The following is a 16,320-nucleotide window of genomic DNA, read 5'->3' on the forward strand; positions in this document are numbered from 1 at the left end:
TTTAATTTCTGACTTTCTATTTGCATAATTTCCAAGTTCACTGAGGAATGTGCAGTTTCATTGCTGTTCTTCTGAGTCATGCCATGCCTACTGTTTGCTCTCGACTCACATAATATGTGTTTGTCCCTGGGAATTCATTTAGCTCTCAGAGCTTTAAGTTTGAAAATATTGGCATTTATGTCTTTTCTTACAGGAAAGAACTTATCATGTTTGTTGCATAATATACAGTAATGGTTGTCCTCAGCTAAACTATGAGTTTTAATTCTGAGGAATTGAGATGAGCTGGCTGTGATTTTTTTTAAGGATAAATACATCTCATCAGAAAAATCCGTGTGATCAAATTCAGTTTTGGTGCCACTTTTGAAGAAATTTCAGGGGAACTGATCAGCAGCAGGCACTGATTTCTGCTTAAAACCAGAGAGAGAGTGTTGGAATAGCCAACAGTATACTGGTATCTGACTGGAACAAGAGGAATCAAGCTTCCAATGTTTCAGGTTCCTGTTTACATGAAAACATGAGTGGCTGTACAAAAGCAGGGTCTCCCAGAGAAGACAGAGGATAAGAAGTAGCCATGTGGGTATGGCAGTCTCCGCATGAATGGGCAAGATGGAGCAGTAGCCTGAACATGGATCTCTGACCTAGCATATTTACGTTAAATCTTCAAGGCCACACTGAGGGCATATGTGTTGGACAGACAGTCCTGGGTCCTTCTTTCAGGACCAGGCTATCCAAGACTTCCTCCCACTGCATTATTCCTACCTCCTTTATATCCAAGTTTGATTTTTTTTTGTATGACCATTCAGACACATGCTATCCCATTGATGTCAATCTATCACTCTCTCATGAGAAAGAGTATGGGAAAGATTCATAGACGCACTATGAATGTCTTCTATAGAGAAGATGGCTAATTTCCCTTTTTTCCCTCCTGCCCGCCCCTTTATCCAGATAACAAGCCTGAAGATCATCCACACCCTGGAGAACTCATTCATTGTTTGTACCTGGGCTTTACAAGGTTTGCACAAGGGGCAAAGGAAACCCGCTGGGGTCTGGCTTGGTAGAAGCAAGTGGTGATTTCACTCAAAAAAATGGATCTTGGCTTCCCAAGCAAACCTACAAGCAAGCTGGGAGATCTGAGGAAGCTATTAAGTTGTGGTGCAGACTGTTGGTATCTTTGAAGAGAGGCAGGTGACTGGGGATTTGATTCCAGCTTTCTGGGGAAGGGTTTCAGGTTTGGGTTGGTTTTTCCTCCTGAACCAGGAGAACAGGCTGTAATGAACAGCCTGAGGTCTGAGCTGCAGCTCAAGACAGGGCTCTGGAAGGGGCCTGCCTTATAGTAGCTGCTGTGTCAAGTACGGACAGGCTCTATAGCTTTCTGGGGAAAAAAGGGAAATCAAAGCATCTATTCTTGAGCCATTGCTCCAAAATTTACTATTTTCCCTATATCTTGCTATTAATATTCATTATTATTTGTAATATTTGGAACCACGTGTCCCGTACTGAAACTCCAACAAAAGTGTTTTTTGATAAATGATGAGCTACTAAATAACCTAGAAATACCTGGACAGTGTTAGGTAATTTTAATACGCCTCTTTGCATGTCATCCACAATATTAAAATAGTTGTCCTGTTATCACTTTGGCATAATTAAAGCTATACTCCACCCTTTTTCTATAAAGTTCACAAAACACACCCTCTGAAATCCCACAAGCTCTTTCAGCAAAAATAGGAAACCTGAGACCAAACATTCACAATTTATTTTAGGTAAAAATTAATCCAACCCAGGCATGGGAAACCCAGAAGCTGTTGAGTCAACCAGTTCTACATGCCAACAAGCAAATTAGCAACATACCTATTTAAAACATTTTTTTTTTTTTTTGCAGATCATCCTTCTGTCCCTGGGCCAGAGCCATAGTTTCGATTTAGGGGGGAGAAAAGGAGTTGTATGCTTGGAACGCCGACCCTAGCCTAGCCAAAAGAAAAGCAGGAAACTCAGAGGGACATTAAAAGGGACAACCAGAAACCAGTTTACACTGGTGGTTTCAAATAACTTACAGAAATAGAGTAGAGTGGAAAACCAGGAAAAGAGGGAGATGTAAGGGGGAGATGGCCAAAGGGGAGAGATGATGACAGATGTGGTCTATTATTTTTTAGCAGCAAATAAAAACGCAGGGGAGTGGGAGCATGGCGAGAGATGCAAAGATTAATAGCAAAGAAGCAGCCGTCGCCCTGGCCTGGGTCCTGGTGTCCTGTGAGGAATGGTGGGTGCTCTGCTGGGTGCAGGGAACGCGGCCGTGCCTGCCAGCCCCACACCAGATGAAGCAGATAAGGTCACTCCCGCAAAGGAGAGACTTCAGAGCCTTTCTTCTTAGACACACGGGAAAGCATGGGGAAGAGAGAGGATATGGCTCACTACTAACCAAATCAGAGAATTCCTGGAGATTTTTTTTAATGTTCCAGGCAAAGGCAGCAACGAACACCAGAGTACCACACTAGGTAAATGGTAAAGAGCAAAATCGCAAGTATGACACTAGTTTCCGCCGATAACAGTGAAAGTATCTGTACATGTAAACCTCCTGCCAAGCCTTGATTTGCCATAACAAGAGCTGGCCCAATTTCCAAGGGTCTTTATTCAAACACTGATTCAGAGACCGTAGTCAGAAACTTGGAAAATGAAATCAAATTTGTTAAAGTGCATTTCTTCCCTCCCAAGTGATGACTCAGTGGATAAGTTTAGGTGTTTCAGCCTTTTACTGGATGGAGGGAAAGGAATCGGAATAACATTCAGAAACAAAAGCCCCAACCCCAGCTCCAAATTACAAGCCCAAGAATTAGGCCCTCTCTTTCCAGTGAAGCTGTGTGAGAGGGACTAGCTATGCTCCTCTCCTGTAGCCACCCAGGTCCCAAACAATGCCCCTTGGTCTCAGGGCAGGTGCTGGGTCCAGAGCCCTCACTGGCATCTCAGCTAGCCACGCGGAGCTGAACTGTTCTGACAGAGCACTGGCACAGGCTGCCCGGGGAGGTTCTGGAGTCCCCTTCTCTGGAGATTTTCAAGACCCGCCTGGATGCAGTCCTGAGTAATGTGCTCTGGGCAATCCTGCTTTGGCAGGGGAGTTGGACTAGATGATCTCTAGAGGTCCCTTCCAACTCTGAAAATTCCGTGATTCTGTGATTCTGACCCCATCCCACCATGTCTCTCTGCTAACTCTCCCTGAGGGCCTCTCCACCGGTTCCTCACAAGGTGCCCTCATCGGTGGTAACCCCTTAACAAAGCTGCTGTTGCCAGCAGGACCCACGCAAGAGGAGAGGGGAGCCTCGCCATCCCTCTTGCCTTGTCTGCAGCTTCTAGGCTGCAAGCCGAGCATCACCCATCTCAGGCACTTTGAACAGGTTTTTCACAATATATATATAACATTTGTAACGATTTCAACTTTTTGACAAGTCTTTTGCTACCAGCAGCACTCCAAATACTGCACCGGGTGATGGTAAATGGGGCATGTTTAAGCCTGTCCAGTGGTCTAAGCTTGTCCAATTGGACTCTTTCACTTCTGCACTAGATGCCAGCAGAGTACTTGCCTTTCTGGGTTTTTATCTGTCAGTAGTTGTCTGGGAGAGAATACCTTTCTATTTTGCCTCGGGACAGCAGGCTTGCATGTCCTAGGATCTTGTTTCTTATGTTAACATACAGCTGAAAATGCAGCCAACAGCTGGGAGGATTTACTTCTTTAGGGTCTTATTCCACGCCCATTTCTATACAACCAGGAGGAACAATTGGAGGACTATTGGTGCAAAGCTTCAGGGGGAAAAAACAAGAAAAGAGCACCATACAAAAACCAGCTGTGTGTTTCAGGTGAAGGAGAGATTTGACCACTGTGTGTTTGAACAAATGAATCAGCTGTGCTCATTCCAACCCACGTCTGTCTTCTTCCTTTTTTTTCTTTTTTTTTTGGAAAACCCTAAAAATAGAGATGTTCACGTCAGGCTTAAAAAAAATAAACATGTAAGATGCTTGAGACCGTAGGAAATGCATGGGTGCAATGAACTCCATAATCCGGAGTCCATTACAGAGGTGATTATATCTTATGGGGAAAGAGACCATCTCTTCAAGTATGAGAGATCTAAATGATTTAGGGTTTGCAGGTCACACATAATCACAGTGCGCAGGCAAAGGCTTGCCTTCCAGCAGAGTGAGTCCTTTGCTCTCTTTTTGCCCTACCCACCCCCAATGAGAGATGCTGGGCACAAAGACAGGATTTACAGCTGTGAGATGCATGTGGGATCAGATGTCTGCTTCTGCTGGCCCAATCTGTCCCACAGGGGACCGCAGCTTGGACAGCCCCAAGTTCTTGGGGGGGGGGGGGCAAGGTAGGAAGACAGTACTTGAGTCTTGTGGATCGGAGTACAGCATGCCCACTCCGGTGGGGTTGGACAAGCTCAACCAAGATGCCATTAATATCAAAGTATAAACTGGACCTTTTCAGTGAAGGCTCCCCACTCCCTCCCTTGCAACATGAGCAATCTTTTTAATGGTTTCTTATACAATCCTGATGTGCAAAGCTACTGACAGGTATGACAGGACAAACACCCTCTGTCTGGTCACGACAAACCTTAATTTTGAGTTGCATGTAGCTCCCACAGCACACAGAGGTGGAACTCCTCTTGCCTGAGTGATGATGCACTCAGCACAGCAATCTACACCTGCACTAGGTGGGTAGGTTGCCATTAAACTCCGTGGTCAGCATAACTGGTGGCATCTAGGGGACCATCCATTTCATTCTAAAGAAGACACCCATAGAGTATGAATCATACCCTAAATCTTGATGAAGACTGTGAGAGTGACACCATGCTGACATGTAGACATCCTCATTGTAAATATCTGAAATTTGGTGAACTGAATCCAACCATCACCTGTTTTACATAGTCCTCAGATTACATGGTGTTCACTACCACACAGAATACTGCTGAGGATCTACAGAGTGACTGGGACTTGTTTGTCATATACACTTAGGATCAAAATTTCTTTGTTGATCTTTGACTTGAAATGACATTGTCATTTTCTTTGAGGTCTTTTGCCTCTCTTGTTCCTCCCCTCAAACATGCACACACACACAAACCACGTGCACACACAGAGAAAATTAAAGCTACAGTAGACATCAGCCTGAGGGCTGAGCTAATATTCCTTGCACACAAAGCCATTATGGAAATAGGAATGGAAAATTTCAGTGAGCCACCATCAATAACAACCAGCTCAGACTCAAATGTTTTTAACTTGTTGAAAGCAAGTCTAATCAAAAATAACCTGGAACACTTTTGGACTTGTTGGGAATACTTGTGGGTGTGGTTGTAATATGTTTGATCTGTGTGCATGGGAGACTTCCATAATTTTTTTTCATGCTGCAAGTTTTCAGGACAGATTCATCTTAATTCGGCACAAATTCCACCAAAGACATTTATTATGGACAATAAAAGTTCATGAATATACTATAAGAAAATGCATCTTAGAATTTGACAATGCATCAGCAAATGCACCACTGATGCTAAATGTCTCAGCTATAAATGTTGAGGTCTAAAGATTCTGCAGTGTCTTAAATGGCTGCATCACACACATCATTTGCTTTGTAGTGTACAGGTCTGGAAGGGAAATTTTCCCAGAAAATGGAAGTGTGCTGACAGTAAGACTCAGCATCCTTGTTTCAACTTCTCTATGCTATTTTGTTAGGAATTACACATGTTTAGAGAGATGAAAGAAAAAAGTACAGTACAGTGTTTGGGTGCATCTTGCTTTCTAAACTCCTGAAATAATAAATAAATAAAAGGCACTGATGTGGAGCCTGCTGCACCCTGCCTCTCCGCATGATCTGTCCCCACCCCTTCCGTTCGGGATGACTCCTGTGCTAAGCCTCTCCTCCTCACCTCCCAATCCCAAAGTCTGCAGAAGGGTTGAAGAGCACCTGGAAACTGGATGGGCAGCAGCAGGAGCAAAACTGTCAGCAGAACTGGTGTCCTTCTTCTTGCGTTTAGAGAAATCTAGCTGGTATCTCACTGAACAGAAGAAGCAAGCTGGGCTAAACCAGGATCCTGTACTCCAGGTATGTGATGGCAAACTGGTCCACAAAGACTAAGCTGGCAGCAGAGAAAGGCTAACTACTTTTAACTGCACTGAAAGGGAGAAATCTGAAATGGCTAAGTAATTAGACATAGCTCTTTGAAAAGGGACAAAACACTCAGCAGACACCAGTCCTTTAAAGAGAGACCTTTATTTTGATTTCAGTAAAAAAAAAAAGCACAAAGACAAATATTAAGGAGCGGATAAGGTGAAGATAAAGGGTGTCAGCTTTGGGAAAGACTGGATTTCATTTTGAGTCCTTGCTGCAAGCTGTGGCACAGCAATAGTTCTGAGGACACTGGTAACCATTTTATGTCTATCAGTAGCAAGATCATGTGAAAGGACCATAACAATTCCTTTTGCCCTTATGGTAATGAATTCCCATTCTTTTCCTTGTATGGTCCATTGGAACACTTACCATTGAAATTAATTACTGCTGGAGTTTAAAATGTTATCACTGGACCCAGGAAAAGGACAGAGATGTCACATCTTGGCATCACTAGTCCAAGGTCCTGCCAAACAGCACAGCACGTTGAGATCACATGCTCATACTCACTTTCAGAGAAGTGAGGATTATCTGTAGAACTATCTTTGACCCTGTTTTACCTGATTGTTTTTAAAATATTTTTAGCTTCACCTTCCAAGAAGGGATTTGTTTTTTCCTATTGAAAACTAAGACTCAGCAGGATTTAACCATATGATTTGTTGCTCCCCAAAAATGTAGGAGTTTGGGTCTGTCCTACCACACAAGGGAGCCCACCTTTGCCTTGTGATAATAGTAAATAACTCTTCTCAGTTTTTACGTTACTTGCATGAAAGCTGAATGGTATCAAGACATCCAAGGAAGAGTAGGACCACGGGTGAGAAGGAGAGGCTATAAGAAGGCCTTCTCTCAACAAGCAGAAGGATGACAACAGACTCATGGATATTAGTTTTTTTTCCCTGTTAGCAGCAGTCAGTTCTTCCCCAGTTCCTAGCTTCCCATCAGGCCCTGTGTCTCCTCTGTGCTGGAGCTCAGCGATGAGGAGCGGGGCGCAAAGGCGAGATGCTGCCTGCTTGGAACCGTGCCACGGGGAAAGCAGGAAAAGGAAAAGTGTCATGGCTGAAATTGCTGGGAAGAGGGAATGAGGTGAGACAGGACAGGTAGGAAATAACCTGTCTTGTTGCTTTGCCACACCATGTTGCGTGGGGCGAAGCGGGCGGGAACAAATAAAGTTTCTGACTGAACAGGATCCCATCAAAGACTTCTAAGCAGTTCAGGCGTGGCTGACTATTTACTAACGTTCTCCTCTCCGCAGCCTGGTGCCTGGAGGAGAGCCAGCTGGCTAGGCAGCAATCAAGACAGGCCAAAGAAATGATTTCTGGGAAGCAAGCAACAGATAGGGAGTAGGCTGTTTCACAACTATTGCAGAGCTTAATGCCTCTGAAACACTACTTCCTTGAAGGGGACACGGTAGGTTGTGCCTTTCTGAACAAAAGATTTTAGTGGGATAAGATAGTGACTGCCATCTCAGAAGCCAGCGGTGTTAGCTATTTTTGGGAGTGCTTGTGAATTCTCCAGGCAGTCTCTTGCACTTCAACAAGCTTATTCATCTTGGGTCATAAAAATGAGAGGTAGGAAACACTTTTGCGTGAACAGAAACATCCAAGCATTTTCAGGCCTATTATGGGGGGCTTAAACTAGGAGATACTCTCCCATGCATGTTACAACTTCCACTTTCATATGATGCCAAAATAATGGAGGTTTTAGTCCTGAAGATCGGGCTACTTTATGCTTCTTAGCACCAACCCTGTCATTCAGATGTTGAGAAAGGTGGGAGAACAATTAACAAATGTAATCAGCTCTCGGTTAACAGCACAGGGGATTACTAACAATGTGAGATCATCCACCGCATGGCTATTTCCGAAGTAGCTTGATTCTAGCCATAAAGCCACGCTCACCCAGTTCCCATATCTCTACACCACACTTATCAGCCAGGGGTTATGGCTGCAATCAAGCACATTTGCTCAAACTCGGTGCTGGCCCTGCCAGATCTGGTGACAGCAGCCCCAGGGTTGGGAAAGGATGAGGAAGAACAGTGTCTCTGCACTATAGATTGGGAAGGCTGATTATCTTGGGTATAAGGCAGTCTAAATGCATATAAAATCTGGATGCTCCTATTGAGCCTGTGTTAATCATGCAAGCTGGGAAGTGTTGTGTAAGGCATAAGCAAGCGGTGAGTCTCTGTGGCATCAGCTCTCTGTTCTTCAGTCTGCCTGCACCATGGTTCCAAATGTGTCCGTATTGCCTAGGTAAAATTTCCCATTACTCGGTGAAACCTAGCTCTCCGCTGCTGTGGTTAACGGAATGCTGAGGAAGGTATACCTCTTTTCCAGAATTTGCCATACTTCCACGAAGACTAGATAGTTTTCTGAAGTACATGTTACAACGCAAACAGGAACAACAGGCTGCTGTAGAAATGATGAAGCAGAGACAGTCATAATGTGTATGCGAGTGTGTGTACTGCATCCCCAAGGACAGTTTCAAAGTCAGTACATGGCTAGGAAATGCTACTACTAACACTGCCCCTGCAGACTTAATTGGATTCCTTGTATAGATGCGCTATAACACCACTTTTAATTACAGGATCACATTCTACTTTTTGCAGAGTCCATTCCAAACTCCTGACACAGAGAGTCAGCACTACTTTTGATTTAAATCTCTCTAGCACAGCTACTGGCTCACTGTCTGTAATTGCGGGTTTTGGAGAAGGGACAAAACCAAATACTCTCACATATTTTGAATGAGGTTTGCATATCTGCTTGTTTTCTTGCAAACCCTTTCAAGTGCATATGGCCCCAAGGCATTGGAATCTAATTTACAAATAGGTACTGCAGTCCTTCATCAACTGCGCCCAATACATTGGCTCCCAGAACAGCTGTGATGCTGCTATCAAAGGCACAGATTAGCTAGCAGGCACCAACATTGACAGAAGCACCGAACACTCTTCTGTAGCAGTTGAGTGCTGTGGTCCTTAATCATCACATAATTCATATAATTATTCATGGGATTCCCCATGAAGACACGCGTGATGGCCCCATGCTTGGGGAGTGACATCTGAAGCCATACTGCTTCACACCAGTGCTGACAGAGTGGCATGGGAGCAAAACAAATGTGATATGAGAGTCAGGACCTACATGTGCAGGTTGTTTGTAATTTTGTAACTTTGCTTCTGGTATTTCTCTTCGTTCTCAGCTTAATAACACATAATGGGCTAAGAGAGCTTCTGCACTGGAACATTGCTTTTCCTTTCTTCTACTTTTTCCTTTCAGAAAAGGATGTCAATGTTATTTACAGAAGTTATTGAACTACTTTCTGCAGATTGTATTTGCCTTCATTTGCCCTTTATTAATATGTGTTGACTTTCTTGCTCTCTCTTTTTTTTTTTCCTTTTTTTTAGTTTTCCAAATGGCTGATCCTTTTCTATATGATACTGGAGAAAGATCTCGATATGGGTGCCTTGGACATGAAGTAGAAATTGAGCACATCAAGGCATATGTTTGTAGACCATCTTTTTTCACAGACAAAGCCGTGATTGTGATTCATGATATATTTGGATGGCTGTTCCCAGACATTAGATACATAGTCGATTTGATTGCAGGTCATGGATACATGTAAGCAACTGTCTTTCCTATCTTCCTCTTAAATGCACTGATAGATCACCAAGCCCAAAGCTAAGCATGGCATATGATGTTTCCCATACACATAGGGCAACCATACCATTTCAGTCTGAGCGAATAAAACTGCAGAGGGACAAAATGTTCCCATGAGGCAACCAAAGCTACTAAAATTGACTCATCAAAAATGTCTACCTGAGGACAAAGCCTCAAGGAGAGTCACCAAGTGCCAGTGCTTGTGTTTATGTGGCAGGGTGGGTGATTAAAAGATAAATGTTGTTATCTATCTTTAAGTTGTATAAGCTTTTCAGAACCAAACCTTTTGAACAGTTACTTAACTTTTATTAGCAAAGATATATATATGTGTTTATACAGAACCAGGAGGGCTGCTTAATCCCTTTACTTTTGTATTAAGTACGTCTAAGGAAATTTTAAGGTTGGTGGGTTTTTTCCATAGAAAGACACATATTTTTAGCTCTGCTGATTGTCAGAAGAGGATGAGTAGAATATGATTCAGATAGTAACCATGTAGATGTGTACTCTGGAGTAGAAAGACATTAGGAGACATTTAGACATCTACAGATTCTCCCCACCTGGACGTGAAAGTTGATTTGATTCCGTGTTTCACACAGAACCATCTGTCCAGACTTCTTCAAGGGGACGGAGCCCTGGAAAACTACTGATCACTGGGCTGACTTTGCTGACTGGATGAAAGATCATGATCCTATGAAAGTAGACAAGTAAGATACGTATTTGTATTTGAACTTTAAAGACCATTGAGAAAACGAGGGGAATTTGTATGAAATGTTAAAAGTGGCACTTCATAGCAGGGCAAGCTGGCTGCAGGCACACAACTGCTTATTCTGGGTGGTTCTTCTGTGGTTCTGGGCACTGCCTTGGCCGGGATTTGGAAAGGATCATCTGCTCTGCCAGTCACTCCACTGATTGTCCCCGTCTTGTTTTCCTCGGCCCTTTTCTAACTATGTTATACTGGTCACACAGGCTCATAGTCAGTGTTTCACAGGCTATGAAATACCCAGCACTCTCACCCACAAGTGCTGACTCTGCCTCCAGGTCCTCAAGATAAGGAGGCAAACTCTTCCCCAGCTGCTCATGTTACCTGCCAGTTGCCACTTGCCCATCTTGCTTTCTGCCTTGTAGACAATGATAGGTGCAGATTATATTCTCCTGACCAGCACTAGATCAAAATTTGCCAGGCTGCCCAAAACCTGATACATCTGAGCAAATATACTGTTTTTCTCAATGCAAAATAGAGGGCCCACTATCTATAGAGCCTAGCAGTGCCCGTAACATGGCTTCCCTCAATTATGGGAGGCATTACTGTTTCTTCAGCATCTATTACCACAGCCCAAAAAACTTCAGAAGATGATAGTGAGGCAGTGAGACCCAGTTACTCAGCTATCGCCTTGTACGCCACAAGTATTCTTCTGACCCTTTCAAGAGGTCCCAGTGGCCACAGTCTAACTTCAACATCTCTCAGCAAAGCTTTTGACCATATAGTTGCAGAAGCTGTGATCAAAATTTTTTGAAAAGACAAATGACTAACACCTGTAAAAATTCCTACTTCAAAGAGTAAGCAGATGTGTGGGCACTGTCCTAAACAATTAAGACCTCAAGGACATGTCTGTGCTGTCTTTTGAGGGTTCACCGGTAGCTGCCCTCAAGGTCAGATCCATTGCTCCTTCAGAACACAAGGAATCCAACATACCCATGAGTTACTTAGTACCCTCGCAAACAAACCAAATCTGAGAGAGCCCATTTTTCACAGCGCACTCTCTGGCTACAGGCCTAGGACACAATCTCCTCCTCATGTCACTCTCATTCTGTTTTTTTGTCAGCCTAGTCAAACCTATGATGACCATACTAATATACCTAATATATGAAAACATAGTTATTAGTGCATGCAGTCTGCATTTAAAATTCATTTAAAACTCTGTAGATAATGAAAAGATAAAACTATCGAGACCTAAGAAGTTAGCAATTAAAAACAATTTTCATATTTTTTGCACTATACCTCATGTAATACCTGTTTTTTTAAACATTATAGTTACTGACATTGTAATTTTGAGTAATTGCTACTTTAGTATAGTATTATTGCATGTGGGCTTGGTAGGATATTTTAATATTAACTCATGCAACAGGAATGACACAGTCAAGATAAATCTTTATCTAACTAGGTGGACTATGCAGAGATAGCACAGTGAAGCTTATCTATTCCTACAATCCATAATGCAAGATGTTGTTCTACTTGCAGATATGTCTTGTCTTTAGTTGTGCTGTCCTAGACAAAGTGATTCAATTAAAAATTTGCTTATTTTGAAAACAGAGGAGCAGGTCACAATTCAGGTAAGTATTTGAGTACCTACACCTGTACTTCCCTAAACTAGGATCAGAGATGTTAACTCCCGTTTAAGAACAGAAGCCACTGCTCTGGGTTGAAATGTGTTTTAGAAGTGTTCTCTGTTTTGATGATTGGGGGTGCAGATGCAGAAAAAAATCATGTATCTCTTTTAATTTACTTCTTAAACTGTCAAGTACTGATTCTGCAATAGATTCCTTAGTTTACTTTTGTTTATATGTCTTAGGGAAGCTGATGTTGTCTTGAAGTATCTAAAGGAACAATGCGGTGCAAAGAAGATTGGTATCGTTGGGTTTTCCTGGGGTGGAATGGCAGTACATCACTTGATGCTGAAAAATCCTCAATTAACCGCTGGGGTGTCCCTCTATGGTAGTGTAGAACACATGGAAATTTATATGGGCTCACACATCTATGTGTAGTTTGTAAGTCTAGTTATTGCTTTGTAACAGTTTCTGTAAATACTCAACTCAAAGGTGAGTTGCAGATTTTAATTATGATTATTTCAGCAATGCGTTATATTGGTATCAAAATTTAAGAATGGTGGAAATCAGAAAAAAATGTTTTGTTTTGCACAAAAATTTTCCAATCTTTTTCTTAGCACTTGGAGATTGGAAATATATTTTCCAAATGTTTTTTTCTCCATTGGAATAGAAACTGTCTAAAAGAAGTATTCAATAAGTAAACCTAAACAGAAATTTTGTCTTTTAACTTGCCATTTGTCTTGAAAGACTGTTAACGTCACTAACAGACTGTTTCTCAAATACATTATAGGAATAATTAGGGACTCCGAAGAAAGATACAATTTACTAAATCCCACATTTTTCATTTTTGGTGAGAAAGACCACACTATTTCTTACGATCAGGTAAGATGTTGTACTGCAAATTATTTTCCTTTTCCCGTATTTCTTTTATCCTACACAGAAATCCTAGCTTGTTAGAAACCATTTTCAGATATGAAAAATCAGACAGGCTGGATTGTTTTGCTTATATTTCAACATCCCCCATGTCTTGCTTAGATTATTCAAAGCTTCCTTTTTGAGGTGAGAAATGCAGTAAAGACCAGTCATTGGTCTCTGAGTGGCTGAACAAGCAGAGAGTGCAACTGGGCAGGGAGACGCAACTGGTATGAGCCACATTTCTCAAAATTTGGATGCTACTGCTATGGTTGAGACAACAGCTAGTTAAACCACTGAATTCTTTCCATTCAAATGCAAAAAAATAATTTCAGCCTAGTAACTGAAATTTTTGATTATGTGGAGCAATGACTAGTCGATTTCAGTATAAGACAAAACGAACTGTGTCAGAAGAGTGGGCGTGAATTTCAAGTACGACAATGACAAATTGTGGACTCTCTTGACTCCTGGCTGCCATCTGTATTCTGATATGAACCCCTATTGTAAGCATTATCTGAGAGGCTGGATAAACATATGGGTAGGAAACTGGTGCCCTCTTCTGTGTATAAATTCTTTCTCTTCAGTGACAAGGATAACATACCGCCTCTAGCATAGTTTGTTGTGTAGGAGTAGGGCCTAACTGGGGAACTGCCAGTGTGCTCTGGGAATGCAGAAGCCAAGCAATATTTACTTCTAACTGTGCTATTCAGCATGTTGATCTGTACCTCAAATATGTGTCTCTTCTGCACAGGAAAACAAATCCTTCAGTCCCCATCCCCCTTTTATGGTGAAAGTGTCTTTTTCCCAGGAGCACAATTTTCATAAATACATTTTTTCCGTCGTGCATTACACATTGAAGCCATACCTTTTTCTCTGAAGCTTGGTCTCTGAGCTACATGTGCAGACTGTGCAAGAAAAATTCCTGTGTTAAAAAAGCAAAAATCCTCAAATCCATTGTTTTCTGCACTGAGCAATAAATGGATCTGTTGGGAAAAAGAAAGTGAACATGAAATAAATTACAATATTGTCTCTAATCTGTACAATGGGTAGAATAAAGCTTGCAGGAGCAAAATAAATGTTCATTCTCCTGTTTTCTGACTTTTTAATGGAAATGAGCACAAAAGTGTGTCTACAAATGTACACAGGTACATAATCATATGATTAGTACTCTGTGTGTAAGCATGTGTGTACTTACAAAAAGATTGTGCAGGAGTGGAGTGGTGTCTTTTTGTTATACAGTAGGCTAAAAAAATCCCCATGTTTTCTTAAACTCTGTTACTAAGCCTATCAAAATATTTTGGACTGAGAGTCACTGAGGGAATGCGTTCTCTCAAGATCAGAGCTTAAAATTAGGTTACAAACCTAAGTCTCTGAATAGAAATGCACCTGTTCCTTTACAGCAATGAGATTTACCAAACCATCTTTGCAGTAACTGTTGAGGTTCTTAGACTCACCCATACTTTTAAAAAATATTTCAGTCTTATATTCCAAAGAGGGGGTTTCTCATCTGCTGAGCAACAGAACCTGCTTCAAGTGTGACAGTTGAGAAAAGACAAAGACGTAGCGATATGAGAAATGGCAAGTTTAAAAGAAAAAACCCGCAACATACTGGAAAAATGCTTTCTTTTACAGATCACCTTATTGGAGGAGAAGTTGAAACAGTACTGTAGAGTTGCATATAAAATTAAAGTTTATCCTGGACAAGTTCATGGGTTTGCACAACTGAAGCCAGAAGATATGAAACCTGACAATAAACCTTATATTGAAGAAGCTAGAAAGGATATGATTGACTGGATCAAAATGTTTATTTGACAAAAGCATAAAGTAACACTAGGCTTCAAGATCAGCATTTGATTTCATCTGAGAGAAGAAAACAGCCAAGGGAAAACTACCTAGTTTTGAAAATTGTCACAAACAAAAATAGGAACATTTTAATTTATAATTAATAATTATTTTTTACAAGATTTACATAAGATTGTGAGATCAAAGTTGGACTAAAGGGCGATTAGGCATTAAAAAGTTGCTTGAACTTATCTTGCTTTGTATTTGTTTCATTATTCTGCATTATGACATCAATAGTAATGATATTGTTTATCCATTATCTATGCTAGCAAGTATGACCTCATCCTGACTTTACCTGAGTAGTTTCAGGCTTTATTTTTGGTATGATGATTGATGGTCATAGGTGTTAACATGGAAATACCCTGACTTTGCATACAGACAATTATTTTATTCACTACAAAGCATTTATTGCATACTCTACTGTACTGAGCAGAATTTCCCACGTGTGAAACAAACATTTGGCTATGTTAAGGAGTGATGTTGTTAGCTGACAACCTCCAGGTATTCCCTTGGCAATGTTAAGAAGGGCACTTCTAGTACTCCTTCATCAACATCAAGGAAAAACATAACCAGTCCCTCCTGGCTGTGGAAGCAACCCAGGCATGAACACTGTGGAAACAGTGCATTTATTGTCCTTGTCCAAACTGTGGTAAACATGCACAGAGCCGACAAACAGGTACACCCCCCCACACACACCTCCTGATTATATTGTTTGCTTTACCTTATATCCCCTGTTCCTCTCTCAAGTTCTTCCCCTTTATCACGCTTATCTCCTCCCAAGTACACAACGTATAAACAACAATAAACATCCCTGTTTATTCTTACTGCACTGGCTCCAGTTTTGCTGACCTGCTGACTTTTTTTTTAATTTTTTTTTTTTATGTCATTGCTTTGGTAGTGACTTGGCAACTGGTGTTTACTCAGAGATTCTCTAAGGGACCAGTGTCCCTTTTTATTTTCCACATCTGTCAGTTTCTCACACTGTTGCCTTGTTAATGTAGCCATAAATCAATGCTCGCTATCTGCATAGATATTACTTTCTCTTTGGTGTCAGGGATGTTTGACAGTTTTGCACATTGCTATCCTATCAGTGCAACTATATGCCGGTTTTCTGCATAACTCAACAGACTGAGTAAGTTAAGCAATACTGCTGTGAGAAGTCACGAAGTTAGAGGCACCGTACAAACTGCATGTTGCTCAGCAATCTGGTCTGCCAGTCAGTATCTGTGTGGCCGGTCAGCATGTCCATCTTCACCTTCTGAGCAGCTGTGTCAGTGGAGGTATGGCATATAGACGTGGTGATGGAGGATGTTAAATAGTTAGAATGAAACTTCATAGAATCATAGAATGGTTTAGGTTGGAAGGCACCTCAAAGATCATCGAGTTCCAACCCCCCTGCCATGGGCAGGGACACCTCCCACTAGACCAGGTTGCTCAAAGCCCCAT

General features: G+C 41.7%; 1 protein-coding gene across 1 annotated transcript; it reads left to right on the plus strand.

The window, feature by feature from the left end:
* Positions 1-9,491: 9,491 nt before the first annotated feature.
* On the plus strand, positions 9,492-14,844 carry LOC309669244 (carboxymethylenebutenolidase homolog; the record flags this gene model as incomplete). Its single annotated transcript, XM_082479853.1, has 5 exons — positions 9,492-9,756; positions 10,392-10,499; positions 12,366-12,508; positions 12,911-13,002; positions 14,665-14,844. Exons 1-5 carry the CDS (start codon positions 9,551-9,553, stop codon positions 14,842-14,844), a joined length of 729 nt encoding a protein of 242 aa, XP_082335979.1. The 5' UTR covers positions 9,492-9,550.
* Positions 14,845-16,320: the final 1,476 nt, after the last annotated feature.

The sequence above is a fragment of the Vanellus vanellus genome (assembly GCF_965231255.1).
Source record: "Vanellus vanellus genome assembly, chromosome: 2".
Classification (NCBI taxonomy): domain Eukaryota; kingdom Metazoa; phylum Chordata; class Aves; order Charadriiformes; family Charadriidae; genus Vanellus; species Vanellus vanellus.